Source organism: Sodiomyces alkalinus, assembly GCF_003711515.1.
Source record: "Sodiomyces alkalinus F11 unplaced genomic scaffold SODALscaffold_1, whole genome shotgun sequence".
Taxonomy (NCBI): Eukaryota; Fungi; Ascomycota; class Sordariomycetes; order Glomerellales; family Plectosphaerellaceae; genus Sodiomyces; species Sodiomyces alkalinus.
This window is the reverse complement of record NW_021167079.1, coordinates 3,461,307-3,485,457: the sequence shown is the minus strand read 5'-3', so window position 1 is coordinate 3,485,457 and position 24,151 is coordinate 3,461,307. Positions and strand designations below refer to the sequence as shown.

At 45.4% G+C, this 24,151-nt stretch overlaps 5 protein-coding genes across 5 annotated transcripts; 3 read left to right on the top strand and 2 right to left on the bottom strand.

Moving 5' to 3' along the window:
• Positions 1 to 5,925: 5,925 nt before the first annotated feature.
• On the top strand, positions 5,926 to 7,117 carry SODALDRAFT_21530 (hypothetical protein). The gene is made up of 3 exons (XM_028607300.1): positions 5,926 to 6,056; positions 6,116 to 6,169; positions 6,262 to 7,117. Exons 1-3 carry the CDS (start codon positions 6,051 to 6,053, stop codon positions 6,985 to 6,987), a joined length of 786 nt encoding a protein of 261 aa, XP_028470514.1. The 5' UTR covers positions 5,926 to 6,050; the 3' UTR covers positions 6,988 to 7,117.
• On the top strand, positions 7,118 to 8,977 carry SODALDRAFT_21536 (hypothetical protein). The gene has a single exon (XM_028607301.1). The coding sequence runs from the start codon at positions 7,248 to 7,250 to the stop codon at positions 8,670 to 8,672; it is 1,425 nt and encodes a 474-aa protein (XP_028470513.1). The 5' UTR covers positions 7,118 to 7,247; the 3' UTR covers positions 8,673 to 8,977.
• Positions 8,776 to 11,088, bottom strand: SODALDRAFT_304193 (SGT1-domain-containing protein). The gene is made up of 2 exons (XM_028608973.1): positions 10,648 to 11,088; positions 8,776 to 10,560 (listed from the first exon to the last, which is right to left on the bottom strand). The coding sequence occupies exons 1-2, from the start codon at positions 10,889 to 10,891 to the stop codon at positions 8,927 to 8,929; spliced, it is 1,878 nt and encodes a 625-aa protein (XP_028470512.1). The 5' UTR covers positions 10,892 to 11,088; the 3' UTR covers positions 8,776 to 8,926.
• A 401-nt stretch (positions 11,089 to 11,489) lies between these two features.
• SODALDRAFT_268797 (P-loop containing nucleoside triphosphate hydrolase protein) lies at positions 11,490 to 15,203 on the top strand (the record flags this gene model as incomplete). Its single annotated transcript, XM_028607625.1, has 4 exons — positions 11,490 to 11,567; positions 11,623 to 14,892; positions 15,000 to 15,100; positions 15,170 to 15,203. 4 exons carry the CDS (start codon positions 11,490 to 11,492, stop codon positions 15,201 to 15,203), a joined length of 3,483 nt encoding a protein of 1,160 aa, XP_028470511.1.
• Positions 15,204 to 15,401: 198 nt separating this feature from the next.
• Positions 15,402 to 16,554, bottom strand: SODALDRAFT_326857 (ubiquinone biosynthesis protein COQ9). Its single transcript, XM_028610282.1, has 2 exons — positions 16,068 to 16,554; positions 15,402 to 15,984 (listed from the first exon to the last, which is right to left on the bottom strand). The coding sequence occupies exons 1-2, from the start codon at positions 16,521 to 16,523 to the stop codon at positions 15,652 to 15,654; spliced, it is 789 nt and encodes a 262-aa protein (XP_028470510.1). The 5' UTR covers positions 16,524 to 16,554; the 3' UTR covers positions 15,402 to 15,651.
• Positions 16,555 to 24,151: the final 7,597 nt, after the last annotated feature.

Sequence of the window (24,151 nt, the reverse complement as noted above, 5' to 3'; positions counted from 1 at the left end):
TAAGGTATAGTTAATATACTTTTAGAAACTAGCAGGTGTATTACAGAGGCTAAACGGTATAATAAGGTATTTAAAATAGCCGTATCTTATTCGGAACGCCGTTTTCTATTTATCGCCTTCCCGTATTCGTAGGCGATAGTACGTATCCTTAAGGTTTAATTTAGTGTAGATAGTGGAAGAGGCTAATCGATCTAAAATCTTATAGATTAAGGGTAACGGCGTGCGGTCTTTACGTGTAACGCGGTTAAGTGCCCGGTAGTTAACGCAGAGTCGAAGTTTACCTCCCTTCTTTAGTATAAATAAAACGGGCGCGCCTATAAGACTACTCGACGACCTAATCCACCCTTTCTCGGTAGCCTTATAGATATATTATCGTAAGACTGCTAGTTCCGCGGCGGCTAATAGGTAGATAAGTCCGGGGGGTGGCGCTTTATTATCTTATAGCTTAATAGGGTAGTCCTACTTATAGTGGCCCGGTAGTTAGCTAGCTTATACGATATTGAAAATATCTGCGTAATTAAGGTATTAGGGGGGTAGTTATGCTAATAATCGCGTTCGTTAAGGCTGCTCCTCTTATATATCTATATAACCTAAATATAATATCGACCCTTTATAAGGCTTATCGGTGGTTAGTGTTAAAATAGCGATTAGCTCCCGTGCGGTCTTCTTTAGTTATTTTCTTAAATTAACTAAAGCTAATTCGTGTCGTTTAATTCGATATATCTAGCTACTATCTCTCTAGTTAATAGTTAGATTAACTACGGAAAGCTATAGCCGGCCGAGGATAATTTGCAGCCCCTTAGGGTTAAGGTCTAAAACGTAAAACTCGGTTCGGCGTATCTTAATACGTCCCTAATTATCGGTTAACCGGAGAAGGCTAGCTATTATTCTATAGGTGGATATAGTCCTATCCTTTACTAACCAGGAAACCTAGCGCGAAGGTCTATCCGATACCTATCCTTCCTATAAGATAGATTAATCCACGACGTTTATATCTGCTCCTCTATTAAGGATAGCCGTGGTATAGACTTACCGCTCGCCTTACCTTAATACTATAGGAGCTTCGATTAGCCTATAGTCCGAGGGCTTAGTATAAGGCGGGGCGTCTTCCTACTACTAAGACTAGTTATTAGATTAGGTATAACTAACGTTTAACCGCGTACCGGCTACGGGTTATCGATTTAGATTTAAGCTAGAGGTATTAGAACCGCTATCACCGTCTTTTAGTTCCGGGTAATTATTACGAAGATATCCCTTTTAGTGATAGTAGTAGTACTCTATATCTACTAAACTGTATCTTTTCGGTTAATTCGGGGTCGTCTTTTATCTAGCGGAGGTCTCCGGATCTCCCGGGGATAGGCTTCTCTCTAAACTATTACCGGATTAGTTTATAGCTACTGAATAGTTAGACCGCTGTGATTACGAAGCCGATACCTTATCCTTATCTTCCGCCGTATCTTTATTTCGAAGTAGCTTAGCCTTCCGTGCTATCGAATAAAGTTCGGTGTAAGTTTTAGGTAGTCCCTTAGCGATTATATAATCGCGAATAGGCTGTTATAGCTTAACGATTATAAGCTATATACGCTAGTTATCTTTAATAGGTATAGGGATTTTATTAAAGAATCGATTAATCCGGTTAAGGAAGTGGTTATATTTCTCCCCTTCTCTCTACTTAGTAGAGTTAGTAAATAGTTAGTCCGCGGCGGTTAACGTGCGGGTATCGTCGTTAACGACCTACCCCGAAAGGAAGTTCTTTATTTCCTGCTAAGTCGTTATAGAAGCTTTAGGCGTAGTAATTAGCCGTTATTAGGCACGCTACCGCGACCTGATAGCCTAAGGAAGAGTGTTATTTACGAAATAGACTTTTATCTTATCGCTCTGAAAATTACTAGAATTAAGGTAAAAATATTCTTCTAAGTCCTTAATATATATTTTATACTAATCCTAGGATTAGCTATCCTATTTAGAGATAAGGTAGTCTATTTTAGCCTAGTCGTTACGGGTTAGCGGTTAGTTACCCGGGTCTTATAGTATATCCACGGCGTTACCACTATTCTATAAAGCTTAGAGTTATCCAGCTAAGTTGTATCGCTCTTAGTCTAACTTAAAAGCCTTAACCTATTCTCGTAACTATTCTACTATTAAAAGGCTAACGCCGGTAGTAGTATTAGGGGGGCGACCTTTAGTATCCGATACCGGTTTGGCGGGTCTATTAACTGATAGCCTTTGACGAGGCGGAACCTATAGCCGGGTTATCCGAGGTTAGTCGGTGGTTATTTCCGCGGTAAAGGTCTATAAGGTTAGCTTAAAAGAGATAGGTACTATAGGGGGGGTCTACTCTATTACGCTTAAGTTCCCGGTTCCCGGGGCTATACCGATAAGTGCCTTAGCACTACGACCCGTAATAAGGTAAGGGTTAGTCACCTATTAGGCCGTCTAAGGTACGTTACCTTACTCGCCGCGTAGCTTATTCTGCTTTTACCGCTACGGCTAAGGATTAACCTCGCTATTACGGCTAGGCTCGGTATCTCCTATCTCGAACTCGGGGAGTAATTAATACGGTGACGATATACTAAGAATAACTAATTAGTTCTCCGCTTAGGTAGGTCGGGCAGAAACTTTATACCGGTCTATATACTTAGGTAAGGTAGAGAACGAATAAAATATTAAAGGTATTCTTATCTGGAGTAGTATAATAGTAATTAACCGATACGTCCTAGGTAAATAGTAGTTCGTCTATAGGTAATAGATTTTAGAATACTTAGATTATTCGTTACCCGCCTTAAGAAAGAGGTCCCTAAGGCGCCCCTTTTATAGCTATCCGGGGTCTAACTAGAATCCTCCTATCTATCCCCGGCTAACTCCTTTAATATAAGACTATTATACCTAATATCTTAACCTTTATCCTCCTATTAACTCTTAGTGGTCCCACCTTTAACTTCCTATAGCCTAATATCTAGGAATCTAGATATAGCCTCGGCCTTTCTAGGTCGTGGTGATATCCCTCGTAGATACTATCCCTTAGCTATATAATAGCGAGACTATAGCGACGACTTATTAATTCTAGGTATACCTACTACTAGATAGGCCCTTTTAGATCGTAGACCTAAGTCGTATAGATACTATCCCTTAGCTGTGTAATAGCGATACTAAGGCAATAACCTATTAATTCCTGATATATCTGCTACTAGTAGGCAGGCCCTTTAAGGTCGTGGGTATAAGTCTCGTGGATACTATCTCTTAGCTGTATAATAGCGAGACTATGGCGATGACCTGTTAATTCTAGGTATACCTGCTATTGGATAGGCCCTTCTAGAGCGTGGATATAAGTCTCGTGGATACTATCCCTTAGCTATGCTATGAAGATAGTACCGTATTAATAACCGGTTAGTCCGTGATATATCTGCTGTTACTAACCCGATAAGCTGAGTATATCTTATCGTCCCTTGCTTAGTATGTCCGTGATATATAGTCTTTAGTATAGGTAGTATAGCGGCGGGAGCGCCCGGGCGCTATAGCGTTATAGTAGCCTAGCCTTATAGGTATGCTAATTCGGGCTTCGCGTAGTAATAGTATACCCTCTTTACTATAGGGTAGCGGTTAGCCTTATAGCCAAAGTATAGTTATGTATAGTACCTTAGGGGGCTAAGGTTAGGATTATATAGTTTATAGATATAGCTACCCCCCATAAAGAGGAGGGTATTCCGGACAAGGCTTATTACCCTTTCTAGTAAAGCCGATTTAATAAGACGAAGCGCTACCCTGCCGGTACTATAATAGGGTATTTATTATTATACTTAGAGGACTTTAGCCTCGGGGTTTATATCTTATAGGGATACTAGCAGGTCTTTTTCGGATAGGGCGTTAAGGACTTCCCTAAGAATAGCCTTAATAAGCGTTAGGTAAGTATATACGGCTAGAGTAGCTCCTTTACTAAAGGCCTTCTTAACCTATTACTCCTTATAGGTAGACTATTACTATACCCTTTTAGTAAAAGTAAGGTAAATATCTCCGCTAGGTAGCTTCTATACCGCTATAGCATTATATTAGGTAGTTATAGCGTTTATAGCTTAGATAATTTCCTTTAGAGTCCTAGCTCTAAAAGGCTAATCTTCGGGGAGGGTTCTTTAATAAACGATTAATTCCCGGTAATACTTAGCTAGGATTACTTTAAGGGGGGCGGGGTCCCGCGGCGGTACCGTTATAGGAGCCCGGGTTATAATATTAGCCTAGGTCTTTTTTATACCGCTTATTCCTTTTTAGAGTTCCTCTCGGATAATATAGCGGACGGAGGTATATAGGTAGGCTAGTAATATTATACCGGCGTTATTATATATACTATATATCGTGATTAATTCCTTTACTAGCTCTATAACCTACTTAATTATATTCTTATTAGCTAGTAAGGCCTAAATTTCTATCTTAATCTTAGCTACTCTTAGTTCTAGGGGGCGTAATAATCCCTTTTCGGTTTTATATCGGTTCCGCGCTATATCCTACCTTAGGAGGGGGGGGAGGCGCTTATATTACGAAAAGTGGGTCCGTTATAAGTTCTGCGTGGTTAAGGTCGGAATAACGCTATCCCACGATTCTTCCGGTTATACCGTAGCGCCGGTATTACGGTACCGCTATAATAGTATCCTAGGAGGGAGGGGGTAGTTATAATCTCTGTCTTAATAGTTTTATCGATTTTACTCCTATTACGCGCCCGTGGTGGATAGGCGTGTCGAAATCGTTTTATAATCTTGAGAATAATTATAGGACTACCCTAGTAATAATAGTAATAATAATAGGGATAATAGAAATAATAGCGAGATATAGTAGTCTTATATAAGTATATATATTTATAAAGTGTAATAGGTTTTATATATTAAGATATACCTTTACCCTATATAGATCCCCTATTATTCTAAGCTTATTATATTCGTTTATATCCGCGCTAACCTTTAAATCCCTAGTAGAGGTATATTAAGTGCCTACCCCCCTTCTAGGATATACCTCTATTTCGGTTACCACTTTATACTAAAATACTGTTTTTAGACCCCTGCTATTCTATAGAATAAAATAGTAAATATTATAAAAGTAAAATCCTCAATAGTTTAAAAGTCTAGTATAAATATTCTGTTTATGGGTTTAATATAGGTGTAGTAGAAGAGGTATAATATAGCTTAGAAGTTAGAGATTTGATTATATTAGTGTTATTATATACTATATAACGAATCCTAAATAAAGAAAAATATATTTATTATAAATAAATAGATATAGGTATAACTATAAAATAAATCCTAGAAACAACTTCTACCTCTATACTATATATTCTAGTTTATATTATATAACTAAAAGTAGAATTGCCCTACTAAATCTTTATATAGACTTATACATATTACTTAAAGACTTTCCGAATACTAACTAACTTTTTATAAGAGTTCCATAGTAGTATCTATAAGTTATAGGCTATTTTCTAATATTTAAGTTATATTTTCATAAGTACAACTAATCTATTAGAAATATTCTTAGTTATATTCTAAGTTACTAAGAAAATATATACTAAAGTATATATATAATTAAGTTCTATCTTCTAAGCTATATTATAGCTTTTTTACTAGACCTATATAGAAAGTCTAAATAGCATATCAGTACTTGACTTCTAATTTATATAGTGTTTTGGTTTTATCATATATACCATTTTATTCTATATAATAGCAGGGGTCTAAAAAGGAGTGTTGTAGTGTAACGTGGTGGGGCGTCCTTACAAAGTGGGGCTGGCACTTACTAAGCATTACTATTCCTACGATTGGCGTGGACGTAGAAGCCTCTTGTTACTATCTTTAGAAGTTGTTACAGTTACCCCTGTGATCTACCGTACCTCACAACGTCCAACGACGGAGTAGGCATATACACTTATTGCGAATCTCATCACCCCTGCGAGTCAACTATGTATTATTATCGCTTCACACCAGTTGCCCCTTCACAGAGTTGCTAATTGCCCAATTTTGTTGTGAACATGGAGTATTCATCAGCCAGCATGTTCTTATAGGGCATTTCAAAGCATGCAGGTGAGCTTTGATGGTTGGATGTTCATGTGGAAGTACGGATCGCTTATCCTACTTAATAGGGAGTCCACCAAGAAACGCCACAGAGGCCCGCTCTATATACTCCGTACACCTACGTATGCCCCCCCCCCCCCCGCGGGGAACGCTTCGCGCAGGAGAAGTGGCTTGAATTCTCTTATTCAGCTTAATGACGCCTTAATCCCTTCAGGGGCACTCTCCTCTCCTCAAACTAAGCCCCCCTCTCCAGCAGCTGGGATCCCTTTCCGTGTATCGCTTCAGGGGGTCCGAGATCATCGTCTCGCAGACTCTTGTAGGTGCAGTTCTGTCCACAGGTCCGCAGCCTATATCCGAAGTCAGGGCCGTCATGTCAGCCTCGTGCTGCCCTCGCTTCACATGCCTACTTTTTACTAGCGCTCGCTTCCTCTCGCAGCCAGCACCAAGGTCTCCGTTGATCACCTCGTATATTGTTTTGCGTATCTACCGACCTTCCTCGCTTGCAAAATGGCCAGAGTCCCACACGTCGGCTATGCATTGGATACTATCTGTACTGCGATCGAACCCATTTGTCCTCTCACCTACTCCCGCCTCCTCGCCTTCACCCGTCTTCCTTGTATATAGTCTCACCTGCTTGTCCTTCTTCGTTTCCTTGTCCCTTTTCAAGCAGGTCACCCAAGATATAATAAGTTGTTGCCGCGGTCTCAGCCATTACTACTACTTCATAGGTATATCTCACCGTCCACTCTGGCTGGCTGGCTTCAATTCCGGCATCTCTCATGTCAACCGCCTCCCCACTTTCCTAGAATACCGCCTTTCCCCGCCCTGGACAGGCCGTTCATACATACAAACTCACAATAACCGCCCAGCCAGCCATTTCCAACTCGACTCGCGTCCTCCGTCTGGCCGAGAGTCGGCACAGCATCCCTTGCACCCTTGACCTGGACAACTCACGCTCCCCGCGCAGCCAGGCATGACGCTCGATATGGTTATTTAACCTGTGCTCCTGCGACATCAGTATACCGCCGTCGTCCACCACATTGTCTTGTGGAACACCGGGCAAGCTACGTAGCCCGCTGATTCAGCTCTTGCGTTCCTGTACTTGCATCGTCAGTCTACGAATCTTGCATGCCGTACATTTCGCCCAGCCGATCTTGATCCAGAATATATCCCGCGTATAGCAGTCACCTACGGAACGATATGTCTGTCGCAGCCCGGCCAGGCCAAATCGTGCAGGCCATCATGGGTCGTGTTCTCCCCGGCGTATGTATTCAAGATGTCCGCGCCATGCCCTCCCAGCGGCACCAGAAGCTCTATGGCGTCCAGTCATCCGACGGCAGTCAATTCCTCATTACCTTTTCAACGTCCCGCATAGCTAGGTCGCTTCGTTCCGAACAGGGGTCCATCAGCTCCGAGGCTGCGGTGTTGAGTTGGCTTGCAGCTCTGAGTGTTGATAAAGCCTCGACGCACGAGACAGATCCCACTGCCGAGGTCACTGAGGCGGCGGGTCCTAGCCAGTGCAGTGAGGGGTGTATGTCTACCGATACATCTAATGAGGTTCCCTCTCAGCTCGCAATATTTATACCCATTCTAGTCGCACATTTACCCTTACCTAATGAGATGGGGGTTGCCTACAACGTCATGAAACCGACATCCGGGTCACTTATCGCCGGTATCCATCCTGGCCTCAGCTCTGGGGAGCGCAGGGCTGTGGATATTCAGATAGGGCAGCTCTACCGAAAGCTTTGCCGCCTCGTCTCACCCACGGGACGATTCGGTCCCGTATCCGAGCTTTTACCCTCCCCAACGGTTCCACTCGCAGAGCAGCCAATTCCAAGCGCTCGCTGCGCTGTACATGGAACATCGATCAAACCCGGAGGGATCAGTTCGTGGCCGACAGCTTTCCATTCCATGCTTGAGGCCGTGCTCCGTGACGGAGAGGACATGGCCATCATGCTTGGATACACAACCATCCGAAGACATTTCAAACGCCTGAAGCCTGCTCTCGATGGCGTAGTGAGTCCTCGCTTGGTTGCGATAGACATCGGTAGTGACATCAACATGCTGGTTGTTAGAGAGGAGCAGCCTCCAGAGGCTGTGCCAGTGCCTCCCAGGCAGTCACCGGACCGTGAGGCGGGAGGTCACAAATGCACCCAAAGTGACGGAGACGACGTGAAAGAAAACGACGGTCAATGCAGTCGCCGAGTCAGCGACGGCGGTGAAGATGCAAGGTTCGGCACGCAAGGTTGTGTGACCGTGAGGGGCATGAAGGACTGGAGCAATTTCATCTTCGGCGATCCACTCTTCGCCGCCGCATTCAGCCAGGATCCAAGCGAAGAGTTTCTGGAAGGGTTCAGGGGCGTGTCGGACAACGCAAAGGCCAGCGACCCCACGTTAGCCACGGTATCTCTTCCAAGCCTGGTCGAGGACGAGCCCAACGCGCCCATACGGCTGCTATTCTACGAGTGTTATCACACTGTTACACAGATTGTCAGTGAATTCTACCGTCCGCAGTGGGACAGTAGCCAGCGTGAGTTGGCTGCAAGAAAGAAGCTCAACAACGTACTCGGGCGGCTCGCTGAGGTAGGGGATGTTGGCGTACCATTGACGACTGATTCTAAATGACTTCGGGAGCGGCAATATGAGTGTTAAGGCGGAGGGAGGGAGGATGTGCTTGGTGACAGTGCTGTACGAGAAGGGAAGACACCTCATCCAACAAGTACACCGTAGTAATTATGAAGCGTTTGTTGAGAGAATAGAGGGCCCGTGGCATACCCACGTGTGACAGGGTGATGCTACGTATGGGGCGCTGTGATATGTGCTCCCTATCTACCTAGGTACGGTACTCCGTAGTGTCATCGCCTACCTCCCTACCTTACCTACCCTGACGTGTCCCTTCCATCCTCGCTGCTATCTTCGTCCCTTGGTAGCCTTATGCCCATCATACCCAGCATATTACCGGCAGGACCGGCCATACCAGCCTGGCCCTTAAAGCTTTCTAAAAGGTTCTTGGCTAAGTTATAGTCGATATCAATTTCTCCCTCATCGTCGCTGTGTTCCGTTTCGCCACTTTCCATGGCGGATGTACGCAGAGGTGACTCCTTTCCCCTTAACATTGCCCCCTGTTGCGGTATAGGGTCGAGTTTTAGAGCACCGTTTTCATTGAGCTCGGCTTCAAACTGTGAGGCGAGTTTTCCGATATCGTCCTCATCAGTGCATGTGCTGTCTGCCCCATTCAGATGTTGAGTCGAGTTTGATGCGGAGACGGAGCTTTTATTTGCCGCAGTCGTTCCTTGAGAGGCCGTCTCTACTTCAACCGGCAGGCCCATCATCTCTTTCATCATGCGGGCAAAGGCCTCCTCGTCAAAGCTCACAAGTTTGTCTTCGTATTCGTCTTCATATTCGTCGTCATCTGTGCCGTCCCCCTCCGAGTCGGTCTCCACATCCATGTCGCTCAGTTCAGCACCTTCAACTCCGGCGCTCTCATCGTTGAGAAATGTTTCGAACCGGGACACGAGCTTGCGTAGATCAGCCTGGGTCCTTACGTCCCCAAACCCCCCTTCGGTACCGGGACCACCCTTGGCTTTCCCCTCTAACTCCCGCTCAAGGTCTCGGTAGTCGATATCCAGCCAAGATTCGTCATCTTGACGCGTCGAATCTTTCCAGGCCTTGATGTCCTGGTCGCCAGGTAGTATATTCACTTCACCTTCTTCTTTGATGTCGTCCAGGATAATGCCCACCTCGCGCACAACGCGACTATCAGTCTTGTCCAGGCGGTGTACCATCAATTCGAACCCACATGTGAGTTTCATGCCCATTTCCAATCGGTGACGGGCCTCAGGCGTCGGTTCTTTGGCGAGAAACTCTGCCCACGCCGGAGGTGGATCGAATCGCTGAGAGAGTATCTGAGAGAAGAGCACACGAGTGAATCGTACACTGACGGAGACAAAATCCTGGGGAGGGAAGTGGAGCTGAGTAGTCGAGGGAGAAGAGCAGAACGGTCGTAGTGATGCATCGTCTCGGAGGTAGAAGGCCTCCACGGCCGGTGCGACGGCCTTGGGTCTTTCATGGAGGACGAAGGCTAGTTTGCGGGGAATCGTCACCACGGCGTGATGCAAGGAGCTGGCGATATGCCCTGGATATTTTTCGAGCCTGTAGAACGCCTCCGCCTCGACCAGATCCGAGTGGACCAGGGTGCCCGGGCTTGCTTCGATGACTGACAGAGCATCGGACAGAGAAAGGCGCCGGAGTTCGCTGTCCGCGCCCTTACCAGGAGGTACGATGTATAGTTTGCCCTGATGAAGCCAGGTCCGATTGTGATCCGTCTCGGGACTCAGCCACCTGGGAAGGACGCCCGCGGCTTCGATGAGAAGGAATTCTCCGTCACTGTCAGACACTCTCACCCATAGATTGGTGTCAGATCGGCTCAGCTCCCGTAGAAGATAGACCATGAGCCACTCGTCCTCCACCGAGTCCCCGTACTCAGTGATGCCATGAAGATGCGGGGGTAGACCTGCCCGACATTAGCGACTCTGATGGCCTGGAACACCTGGACGCCGGGATGCTATATGCTGGTACGATCACGGGCCTAGTTGCTCACTCAAATCGTCCCTCAGTTCTAGGTTGAACTCATCCTTTTGCCATATATAATCGGCTAAAACCCCTTTGGAGAATCGAAGGGCGGATTTCCGTAGCTCCTCGAGTTTCGAGATCTTTCTCCGTCGGTCTAGACTCGGTTCTTCCACAAGGAATAAGAAGTATTCCACGCAGTTCTCTGGCAGCGATGTCTCGAAGTCGTTCGGCGACTGTGTCGAGTCGGGAGCACAGCCACCTTTCGAGGTCATTACGGACACTCCTTAGGGGTACGGAGTACGGGGTAGTATCATTTGCATGCCCGGGGCAATGCTCCAGGACAGTTCTCGGGATTTACGGAGTATAATTGGTAGAGTCTGTGAAGATTGAGTGGTATAAAAACATCAAGATGCCCTACTTCGTATTCGTACTTTCGCACCCCATCGAACGACGGAGTACTTATGGAGTGAGGTACCAGGTTGAGAATTGCGGAAAGTCTCAGGAAAGTAATTACGTACCTACTACATTTGACTAAGGTAGTCGCCCAGTGGGTGGGCTCTGAGGAGTCCGTGCTTAAATAGGAAATTACATAATTAAAGAAGTTCGCGTCGTCGAGTTCCCCACTTCACGTCGCGTAAATCAGAAAAAGGCCCATTATTAAAGGTTGCTTTGTGTCTTGATAAGAGGACCCTGCGTCGAAACGACATAGACGTCCCTTTTCATTCGGATCCCTGATTCTGCGCTCATCTCCGTGTACCGTCTCAACGCCGATGATGGCATATTGCGATCTTGTATTCAACCAATACTGACGGAGATCTCGGGCCTGGGCCATCCGACAATATGTCGGCACGGAAAAGGACGCGTCATGACATGGGCGACCAGGCGGGGGACAAAGGAGAGGTCCTGAGTCTGCACCATGCAAGCTCGTCATTTAATCATGACACCTCGGTGAGTAGCATATGATGGAGATCTATGGCTCTAGGCTGACAGTTTTGCCAACTAGAGGAAGCGTGTGCGAGTGTCCGCTGGTCCAGCTGCAAAGCAGCCTAGCCAACATCGTGAGACGCCAGAATACGACAGTCCTGATGCGAGCGAGAACGAGGTTGAAGAAGAGGAAGAAGAAGACAGAGACGAACGACATGCTTCACCCCCCCGGACTCAATATGAGTTGATGCGAGACGATGGCTTCAGACATCTCGAACACCAAGATATAGACGACCAACGCGCAACACAGATGATCAAGTCACGGTCTCGGCGCATGGGAGATAACCGCGTTGCCGAGAACGGAATCATCGAATCCGTCGAGTGCATCAATTTCATGTGTCACGAGCGTCTCTATGTTGAGCTGGGCCCTCTCATCAACTTCATTGTCGGGGAGAACGGGAGTGGGAAGAGTGCCGTGCTCACGGCGCTGACCCTCTGTCTAGGAGGCAAGGCTAGCTCTACCAATCGAGGCGGCAGTTTAAAGAGCTTCATCAAGGAGGGACGTGACCAATCTGTGATCACGGTTTGCATAAAAAACCAGGGCTCCGATGCTTACCAGCCCGACATATACGGTCAGACTATACAAGTTGAGCGGCATTTCTCAAGGTCGGGCGCGAGTGGGTTCAAGCTCAAGAACGAGCGCGGCAAAACGATATCCACCAAAAAAGCCGACATCGACGAAATAACCGAATACTGGGGCCTCCAGGTCGACAATCCCCTGAATGTGCTTTCTCAAGATAATGCACGGCAATTTCTGAATTCGGCCTCCCCCTCCGTGAAATACAAGTATTTTTTCAAAGGCGTACAGCTGGAACAGCTTGATAATAATTACAAACTCATCGCCGAGGTTCTAGGTAGCCACGAGGAGAAGCTGGCCAAGCTTAAGGACAACGTCGCCCAGCTTGAGCGGGAATTGCAGAAAGCCCAGAAGGACAAGGAACTTGCTGATGCAAACCACACCATGAGAGCGGAGGGTCGACGTCTTCGGACCCAAATCATCTGGTGCCAGGTCGCCGAAGCGGAACGCGAGCTGGCGAGACGCCGGGCCGAAGTCGATGCCTTTGAGGAGAAGCTAAGCGAGGCTGCACGGGCGATTGAGACAACATCACAGCAACTTGAGGACTGTGATGAACGTGTACGCCAGGCGGAAGCTACCGTTGCTGAGAAGTCTCAGGAGAAGGACGCCCAAGGAGAGACAGTGGATGCGGCAACATCCAAATACAAGGCTCTTAGGAATGACTTGGAGAAGCAGCGTTTGGAGGAGCGAGATGCATACCAGCGTGCCAAAACTGCCGAGGCAAATGTAGATGCATGGACGCAGAAAGTGGCTGCCGAGGAGCGGCGTATTGGTGAATCATCGGGCGATGTACGCAAGAGACTAGAAGAACAGCTCCGGGAAGCAGAAGCCGAAGAGGCAAGTCTCCAGCAGCAGATTGCTGAGAACGCCGCGGCTCGCCCTGGTTTGAACCGCGACTTCAAGACCGCACTCGAGAAGGTCAAAGAGGTCGAACAACGGTTTTCTGTCAAGAAGCAGGAAGTCAGCAAAGCGGCGGACCGTATCCGGAATTTCCGATCCAAGAACAGCTCTCCATTTGCAGCCTTCGACTCTAAAATACCGCAGCTTCTAAAAGCCATCGAGCACGAGACTGGCTTCGAACGGCAGCCGGTCGGTCCAATTGGGACGCACATCCAGCTTCTGAACCCTCTCTGGTCGTCCGTCCTGGAGTCGACTTTCGGACAGTTCCTTAACGGTTTCCTCGTCGCCAGCAAGCGGGATCAGCAGCGTTTGCTGGAATTGATGCGCCGACTCGATATTAGGGGCGTCCCCATTCTCATCGGCGCACCTCTTCCTCCGGGGACCAAGCTAAGACAACCGGAAGGCCATTTCCTGACCATTCTTCGCGCTTTGAAGATCGACAACGATTGGGTTCGGGATCAGCTCGTCATCAATTACTCGATTGAGAAGATCATTCTCGTTGAGAATAGGACGGAGGCCGAATCGATCATGTTCGGCGAATCGCCCCCGCGCGATGTCATTGCTTGTCTCAGTCTCCACGACAAAAGAAGGGACCAAGGCCTTCGCCTGACGGCTAGAGCCTCGATGCTAGGGACCAGCACCATCTCGGCTTTTACCAGGAGCCCGAGAATGAAGTCGGACTTAGAAATACAGTTGACAATACAAGAGGAGGCACTGCAGAGCGTTGAGCGCGAATTGCACGACATTCGGAAAGAGAAAGAATTGTTGGAAGCGGACCAGCGGCAATCGCAGCTCCGGATAGAGAAGAATGAACAGGCACGCAAGTCGCTCGGGACTGCACTGACCAAGGCTCAAGGCAGGATTACGACTCTCAACGAAGAAAACGACCAGTACGAGGGCGCCGACGGGCGGCTTGCCCAATTCCAGGAGGAGCTGAAGAACGCCCAACAGGACAAGCTCCATCATGGGTCGCAGTATGGTGAAATGGTGGCCCAGAAACAAACCCTGAACAAGAAGATCGAAGAGCAAAAGAAGGTGCTCGAACGGGAGAAGGGTGTTCTGAGAGAGCTGGAGGCCCAGCTGACCAAAGCGGAAGCGAAACTGAAGCAATGCCAAGACCTCCGCCAAATTGCACTCCTAGCGAAGAACAAAGCTTACGATACTCAAGCCGAGACCCAAGAACAGAGGGCAAGGGCCGAGAGGGAGCGCGACCAACAAGCTCAGGTGGTGGCTGAATACACTGCGGGTGCCTCTGCCCAGTCTCCAGAACGTGTACCCATCGATGAGGGGGAGACGCATGCCAGTCTGGAAAAGAAGTACCATTCCATCGTTACACAGCTGGAACAACGGAGAAACAGGGTTGGGGCCACTGATGAGGAGATCAACGACAGACTTCGCGAGGCCAAAGCTGCGTATCAGCAAGCTTCCCAAGTCTTCGAGCTCCAGAGCGAAACGCAGCAAACCGCGAAGCTCACACTGGCACAGCGCTTGGCGAAATGGCGTATTTTCCAAGCACTCATCTCGGCGCACTCGCGAATCGGGTTCCAGTATCTTCTTAGCGAACGAGGGTTCAGGGGCAACATCATTTTCGACCACAAGGCACGGAAGCTTCAGCTTTCAGTTGAACCCGATGAGACTCGCAAGAAGGGCATGGGCCGAAGTACCAAGACGCTCTCCGGGGGGGAAAAGTCATTTTCTTCAATCTGCATGCTCCTTTCCATCTGGGAGGCGATGGGGTCACCGCTGCGTTGCTTGGATGAGTTCGACGTCTTCATGGACAACGTTAATCGAACAATCAGTACAAATATGCTGGTAAGTAGGAACATTCCTGGCGGCATGATCTGGTTGACGGGTTTTCCCATACCTACCCGCCTTTCTTGCGCCCATAGACTGACGTTGTCTTTTCTCTGTATCTGTAGATCACTGCAGCCCGTCGCGTTGTTACCCGCCAGTACATCATGATTACGCCTAACGCTATCGAGGGACGGGCCTCACTAGACAGAGATGTCAAAATCATCCGGTGCGTTTTTAGGACTTCCCGACACCTCCCACTCCCGCAAAAACTTTCCTTATGCTAATCTCTGTTCAGGCTCACTGATCCACGGCAGCGGAGGCTGGTTTGAATTTGGTCATGAACCGGTGTTGTGCAATGGGTTCAGGGTTCAGGGTTCCGGGTCCAGGGGTCCAGGGATGGGCAGGTAGCCTTTTTCTTCTGATATTCAGCCGGTATGTACTGGTAGCAATTCCTGGGCAGGGGTGAGTTCTTCCAATCGGCGCAGAGTCATTTCTGTACATACCAACAAAATAGTGCTATCGATCACGCGCGGACGCCTTTAAGACGCACATGGGTTATACATCTCCTATCTACCTTATTATATATGAAGTACCTATAATACACAGTTTACATGTGGTCGGAGACCCGAGGTGGATAGGGTGTGGGAACATGTGAATCCGTCTCGCCCAGCACGACAACCCAGGGGGTCGATGGCGAGGGGAGGGAGCAAAGGAGAGCTTGTCCAGCTTGTCCAGCTTGTCCAGTCGCCCAACCGCTCCTTGACCAAGTTCGCTCATTCAAATTCGCAACCCCTTATTCCTCAGCACGTTGATGCCCGCATTTGCCGTGAAGCCCAGCCACTGGCTAACGGAACCGACGACGGAGCCCATTTGCTTGACCTCTTCCAACCGCCGGCGTAAGAAATCCCGGGTCTCAAAGAAGCCTTCGGACTTGTCGGTAGTCATAAAGAGCTCGCTCGAGGCATATATGGTAGCGAGCGAAGCTCGTTTCGTGTACCAAGAGGGATCCACTGAGGTATCTCCAGCGAGGAACCAGATGTCGTCGGCGAGGAGCGAGAGTTCTTTTAGCGAAGAGGGCATGTAGGACGGTTGGGCCATGATGGCCAGCGCCTTTTTTTACGGACCATGCGCGTTAGTGCTCCGGGTCGTTGTGTTGGGAAATAAATATCGAGCTCGTCGAAAATGGATCATACCTCTTGCCATCGGTGCACCACGTCCTTGTTTCCCAGGAGGCGCTCCCAGGTCAGCTGCTCAACCCTCGCCGCAGTGCTCAATTGCTGTGCGCCCAGATTTTTTTCTCCGAAGATCGTTTTGGTCTTGCCGGAAAGCTCCTCCCGCCTTGTTACCAGGTGATAGCGTATGAGGCTGAAGGCTCCGTCAGGAAGGACGCTGGCACTGATAGTGGGATACCCAGCGTCCTCGGCGCCAAGTGCAAGCGCCCGTTGTGAGAATCCATGCTGTGGAACGTGCGTATAGGCTGCAGAAAGAATAGCTTGTTCCGTTGAACCGTAACTCACAGCCACTGCTGGTGGGTGGTCGTAGGAGTGGTAGCAGTGCCGACCAAAGGCTGTTCGCGTGGTGGACGGAGGCAATGGCGTGCGTAGGAGTTGGGAAGCAAGCGAAGTCCCGAATCGACGGGAAGGCGACATTTTGGCCCGGGGGGGGGGGAAGAGGGGGAGGGGGGAGAACACGACGGCGACAGATCAAATCTGCTGTTGTGGTTTGGTCCAATTCCTCTACCTTATCATCGGGTGAGTGTCAACAGATAGGTAATGCGAACTCGTTCGTCCGCATATACCGAGTAGTACTATGAAATATTATCAGACGTTCCTCAAGTGGGCCTGCGACAAGTCGCGAGTTGATGCACGTCGAACAGGAACACCACTTGACAGGCCGTACGTACCGGGGCCAAAGGTGGGTACGCAAAAGTTACGACGATATTCTTACCTCTGTCGCACCTCAAAAGGCACTTGAATAATCAACTTAGTAGAGCAGAAATCTCGTGTATCTGTATTATATTAAGTTATATCTGGGAGAGTCTCTTATACCCTTAATTTAGGTAGTGAAGACTCTGTTATGGGTACTATATTATTTAGATCCTATCCGGTCTTTTCCGGTATCTACCCTTATTATATCCTGATACCCGAAGTCCCCGATATCCGGAGCCCTTAGTTATAGAGTGGATCCCCCCTAGATCCCCTATAGACTATATCATAGTCCTGCCTATACGACACACCCCCTTAGTTAAGGTGGGTCTTCCTAGGTTAACTAACTAATTAGAGGCTTCGGTTTAAACTAAACGCTCTTAACTTTTCCGTCGTAAAATTAATAGTTAAGGTAAAACGCCCTCGTAAAAGCGATCTAAATCCGCCCTATTTAACCGTTTAATTTAATTCTATCTTAATTAGTTCCTCGATCCTAATTAGCCGGATCTAATTAATTAGATCTATATCTATCGGATCTACCACGCTCTTAGGGGCCTTTGTTACGGCCGCTTTAACGCGTTTAATCTCTTCGTGTAGTCGTTTAGACTACTCGATACGGTCCTTTTAATCCGTTAAATTAAGCTATTACTATAGTCTTAAAATTCCTGCCTCCGGTAGTGCCTTTATTAAACCGTCCGCGATTATCTCCTTCGTGTTAACGTATATAACCTTAAAGAGGCCCTGCTATACTAACTAACGCGCCTACTAATTATAAATATCGACGTGCCGTAGCCTTATTCGTAGGCGTTATGCCTTCTTATTAATAAGGTTAATAGTCTATTAATTATCGTAGTATAGCTATAGCTATTATTAGTCTAGCTAAAGCTCTAAATCTCTTAATATCCGGCTAACGAATAGCGTCTCCTTAGCTACCTCGGTAAAAGCGAGTAGTTCCGACTCTATTAACGATATCGTGACTATCGGTTATTTACCCGCCTTTTAGTTAACGGTACCGCCGAAAAGCTTTATTATATATCCTTACGAGCTCTTACGGTCTAGATTATCCTTAAAGAACGCGTCGCTTACTATTAGGAAGAGTCTATCCCTACCGAATTCTAAGTAGTAGTATCTCGTATAGTATAGGAATAGCAGTATTGATTAAGCCCTCTTAAGGTAGTTAGAGGAGGGGTTAACGTTATATTAGGAAAGCTTCGAGTAAGCGAACGCGATATCGGGTCTTATCACGATAACGGCGTATAGGATAAAACCGATTATTCCCTGATACTAATAGACCTCGGGAATTAATACGCGGGTACCGTCTCGGGGTATTACCGGCTCCGTAGATAATAGGACTTTTAGTGGTTTTCGGTAGAGTATATCTACGCAGTATTTAACCGCGATCTTCTCTATATAGGAGGATTATAATAGCTATAACCTACGGGTGGCTCTATCCCTTAGGACCTTAATTCCTAGGAATTAACAGATTTCTTCGCCTCCTAATAACCTATAGCTTCGCTTAAGGGCAGCCTTAAGGTCGTCGGCGTCCGTCTTACGGTCTTTATAGTATATAAGTCCGATATTGTTAACGTAGAAAAACAGGATTAAACCGTCGCAGATTATAATATAGGGGTTATTAGGGACGGCTATAAAGCCTTTCCTCTATAGTATACCGCTAAATTCCTCTTACTATAGTAATAGCAATACCCTTAAACCGAAAAAGGCTTTCCGTAGTAGTAGAACCTTACCTAGTACTTTATAGTCTTACGGTATCTTTATAAACACCTCTTCTTTAAGGCTAGCGTTAACGAACGCGTTAACGGCATCGAACTACCTTATCTCTAGGTTAAATCGGGCGGTAATCGCTATTAGTATACGGAAAGACCGCGAGGCTAGCGTTATAGCGTAGTTATCTTTAGTCTCTAACCGTTTTTATTAATCCCCTCGGACTATAAGGCGTGCCTTATACTTAAGGAGGGTGCCCTCCTTATTAAATTTATAGGTGTATACCTATCTATAGGCGAGGACTTATTACTTATTAGCCTAATTACCACCTACCTCCTACTAATAGCCTATCTATCGGTACCCCTTAAGGTATTCCCCCTTAGCCTATAACCACCGCTCCCGTAACGGGTAAAGGCGTATATAGTAGTAGTGCTTTAATAGAGGCGGGAGATCCTCGCGGGTTATATACGATAGCGGCTAAGAGGTATTAGAGGGAGTGGAATCTATAGTACTAACGTCGCCGTTGTTAATAGCTTACTTCCTCGCGCGTATAGGGTTATAAGTCCTGCTAGCGTTAAAGAACGCCTTTTAGGCGTTATTATTCTAGACCTTCTTAGTCGTGTATAAACTTACGATAATTCTCGCGATAGATAGGCGTGCGGCTAATAGGCGTACGGCCGATAGGCACCTCTTAGGGGTATTCGCGGCTATCTGTTAGTGGTTATCGTGTTCTTCTACCTTAATTCCCCTAACCACCGCTAACGCTATAAGAAACGCGCGTACGGGATCTTCCGGGGATATTAAAGGCGTGGGAAATAATTTAAACCTCGTAGTAGTAAACTGTAAAGTGTCTATAGTAATAGCAGTAGCCTCTCCCGTAGTAATAGCGGTAGCGTTAGAGTTATAAGGTTTTAAATCTATAGCCTAGTTATTAGGCTATAGATTTAGAACCTTATCTATAGTAATAGTAGTCTCTCTTATAGTAATAGCGATAGCCTCGCCCTTATCCGTAGTAATAACGGTGGCGTCGCCTTTACCCGTAGTACTAGCGGTGGTATAGTCTTCTCTTATAGTAATAGTAGTATCCGTAGTAATAGCGGTACCCGTAGTAATAGCGGTATAGTCTATAGTAATAGTAGTAGCCTCTCTTATAGTAATAATAATGGCCTCGCCTTTATCCGTAGTAATAGCAGTAGCGTCGCCTTTACCCGTAATAATAATGGTAGCGTTAGAGTCTTCCGACTTAAGATCTAATACGTCTACGGCTATACCCCTTAATAGTAGCCTATTCGCGGTCTTATTAGATTAGGTAATACGGATAGATTATAGGCGTTCCCCGATTTCCTCGGCGGAAGCTATAGCTTATAGCGTTTTAATCCTGCCGTTAAATATCTCGTCTTCGTTAAAGACTATATCTCTCGTAGTAATAATATCCGTTAGGTATAGTAGCTAAATACGGAAGCTATTCGAGGATTAGTATCCGATATAATAACCGATTTATACCTTCGGTTTTAGCCTTTATAGGCGGTTCCTTTTAGCTTAGGTATCGCGCGTTTTTATAAAGGCTTTATAGCCGTAAGCTTATAGGTGCGTAAGGTTAGGTTAACGGCCGTGTAGGCCTTTATATAGCGTTCGCTAGTCGTTAATATATTATAGCGTCCTATTATATAGATATATAGTAGTCTTAAAGATCTTAGGCTAGATAAATATAGGCAGATTAGCTCTAATCCTTATAGCCCTCGCCCTTCTCTTAATAATACCTTTAATTCGTTCTACCATGCCGTTATAATCCTATAAATATAATACCGACGGCTAGCCTTCTACCCCCTTAGTAATAAGGAAAGTAACGACTTCTAGGTGCTAAAATATCTCGGAATCGGCTTATAGGATACGTGGCCGGATATCGAATTATGTCTTAAGGAGGGTAAAAACGTCTTTTAATATATATAGGATAAAGTCTTAGTCTCTTTTCTATAGGTAGTAATCCTACGTATAACCTATATACACGTCTATAACGAATATAATAGACTTATATAGGCCGCCTACTAACGACTCCGCCTCTTTTAGATCGTAAAAATTAAGAGCTAGGGCCTCTCCGGGCTTTAATAGGTAAAAGGATAGTATTCGCCGGATCTACGTAGGCACTTATAATTACCTATACGCGTTATAGTCCGTTATACATAGTCCCTTTATCTTTACCCCCTAAGTAGCGTTAATAATCTTCGCGAGAGCGTTAGTGCTATAGTGGCCGAGGCGTTTATACTACCGTTATACCGTGGTCTTCTACGGTTACTGCGGTCGTCGTGATCTTCTATACGGGTTATCGCGCGGGCGCCTTACTAAGACCGCGAACACGGTAGCGGCTATAGCTTCCGCGCGCTCGATTACATATTAGCTATAGATATCTAGTAGCTTATAGATAGGCCGGTTATCGGCGGAGCTAATAATAGTATTATTTATAGTATCCTAGCAGTAACCTTATAGGCGTAGCTAGTATTCCGAGACGATATTAGTAACGAATTCCTTATAGTATATAATATTATAAAGGCGTAATAGGCTTTTTATACTTAATAGGGATTATATATATAGCTTAACGTCTCCGTATCCGAGGATAGCAGCCTTATAAGTACCCACCTAAAAGGATAAAGATAAAGTATCCGTAGATAGTCTAACGGCCGTAAAATAGCCTTAATTATTAAAGATATAGATTAATAATCCTGAATCTAGGATCGCGTAGTATAATAGCGCTCTAGCTTAGTTAACGGAAAGGGATACTCCTTATTCTTATTATAATCTTAATAGTATTATTATATAATAACGTATACCCCTTAGGTTATATAGGCTCCTAGTCTTATCGCGGTAACGGATAAGTCTTTATAAACTATTATAGTAGTAGGCGTAGTATTATAGAGTTAATCTTCTTAGACTTCCTTTATTTTATTAACGGTAGCCATTACTACTTCCCGCCTTTTATATCGCGGTATCCACGCGGCTTTTAAAACTATAGTTACGTATCTTCTTTTCCGTAAACTTTATAATATCCTTACGGCCACGTTAGGTATAAGAGCGTATATCCGGCCTTACGTACTAATAGGCGGCGGTGGTATAGGGGTTCTTATATATCTTATAAGGCCTCCTTATTACGGGAGGTATAGCCTTTACAGACGTGTTACTATAAGGATACTTCTTATTATCTTTATTATCAGTAGTATCCTTAGTATCGGGGAGGTTCCTAAGGGTGTTAAAGGTGCCTCTCCCGACTCTAGGCTTTATAGTAAAGGATTATAGGCTCTTTATATTACTAAGAACCGTATATAAAGCCTTTACGAAATCGTTAATTATTAACTCGTTTTCCGTAATCTTATCGTAGTTATTTACTAAATAGTTATTACTTTATTCCTAGGCGATAGGTCTAATAGCTGTTAAGGCGTCTTCTACTTAATAGTCCGCGCTTAATAGCTCTAAAACGTCTATATATTTATAGTATATTATCGTTATTTTCTAGCTTACTACCTAAGCGTTTATATCCTTAGGTATAGCCTTTATAGGCGTAGTATATTATCGGTATACGACTAAGACTTCTTTACGGAGATCTATAAGAGTTAGTCCTATATACACATATAGGAGAGTAATCTAAGCCTATAGGTTATTTATAGTATTATCCTATAACTAAGCGAGGAGGCTATATAATATAGTATAGATAGTCCTTTTAATATAGAAGCGTACCTTATTAAATTCCTTTTACTACGCGTTATAGTCTGCTTTTTCCTCGCGGTATACGCGGCGATCTTATAAATAGCGCGTACGCCCCTTTTCTAAGAGGTCGTCGATAGACGTGGGCGTCCTTATTAGTGGTTCTTTTGTTACGGCCGTCACCTTCTAGCGAGCGGCTATCTTCTTCTTACCGGCGGCCGTGGCCGCTATAGTAGCGGCCGTGGTAACGGCGGCGTCCGCGATATTCTTATCGCCCTTTAGCGTAATAGTGGAAGACGGAGTAGCTATAACGGTGGTGGCCGTGGCCTCCTCCGTGTTAGCGTCCACGGCGAGGGCCTTATATTTACGGATATTAGGTAGTGTAGGCTTAAGAAGTAAGTAGGTATCGGCCTCCTTATCGCTTAGCTTTAGATTAAGATAGTTTTTCTAATAGGAGGTAGATTTACTATATACGGCACGCTCCTATATTACCTAATCCCTCTAATTAATAAGGCTAGTAGCGACCGCCTTTTATTCGGCGTTAGATATATTAGAAGATATATTTACTAATTTATCGTTTATCGGTTTGTTAATTAATAGGTAGGTTAATTAATCTCTTAATTACTCTAATTAGGTCGATTATAGTTATTTAAGAGTGCTTATATAAACGTGATCACTTCTTTATAGTGGAATAGGGGTAGCCTTATTAATATCTATCGTTTAGGCGTTATAAACCGGGCTTATAACTATCGCACGTTAAATAGCACTTAGATAATTAACTTAGTAGAGCAGAAATCTCGTGTATATATAGTATATTAAGTTATATCTATATAAGTCTTTTATACCCTTAATTTAGGTGCTGAAGACTCTGTTATGGAGACTATATTATTTAGATCCTATCCGGTCTTTTCCGGTATCCACCCCTATTATATCGTAATACCCGAGGTCCGAAGCCCTTAGTTAGGGAGTAGATCCCCCCTGGATCCCTTATAGACCACGTTATAGTCCTGCCTATACGATAATTTATAGTTATATAGGAACCTTACGATAGCTTAACGAGTATAGGGATCGTATAAAAGTATCACGGCCTGTATACCGCTATAGGCCTCGTTAAGGCTAAAGAGGTTAACCTCCACCCTATACTATGGCCGTATCGTTTAGTGGTTAAGTAACCTTCTTAAGATAACCTTCTTTGCTTTACTAAGGGCATAGGCCTTATAATCCACTATAAGAGGACCTTTTCCTTTAATAACGCCTTTAATAAGGGTATCTCCTATTTTATCAAGGGTAGTAGCGCCGGCGTGCCCTAGCCTTTTATACTATAAATAAGTATTAGCCACGCTTATAGTAAGCGTTATAAAGCTATTAAAGAAGCTACATAGTAGGTGCCACTAGCGATCCGTTAGAATAAGGGCGTATTAATCATTAACGTTATTTAGAGGCAGGGCTACTAAGCCCTTTACCTTTAGCACTTCGAGGCCGGAATTAAAGATAATACCCTATTCCTTTAATCTTCTAGTCGTAATTAAGGTTATTAGGTAGTCTTATATAAAAGTAACGCGATTTAGCATTAAAACCAAGGGATTATTATATTCGTCGTCTACTTCTAATTATAATCTACTATAGCCCTTAACTAGCTTAGTTTCTCTATTACCCGTTTAGAAATAATATTTTTCTGTAGCAGGTTCGAAGTCCTATAATAAGTATTGTTAGTAATATACCTTAAGGTTCCGGAGTCGATTAGTAGTTAATCAAAGGGGTTCTTGCTAATATTACTATTTAGTTATAGAAGGGAATATATCCTATATGATTCCTTATCGGAATTCTTATCCTATTTATCGATAAATTTAGATACCTCCGTTAATAATTCTTTTAGCTATAACTTCTAAGAGTTCTTTTTAGTACCCGTTTTTAGGCTTTTAGCGTCCTTTTCGATA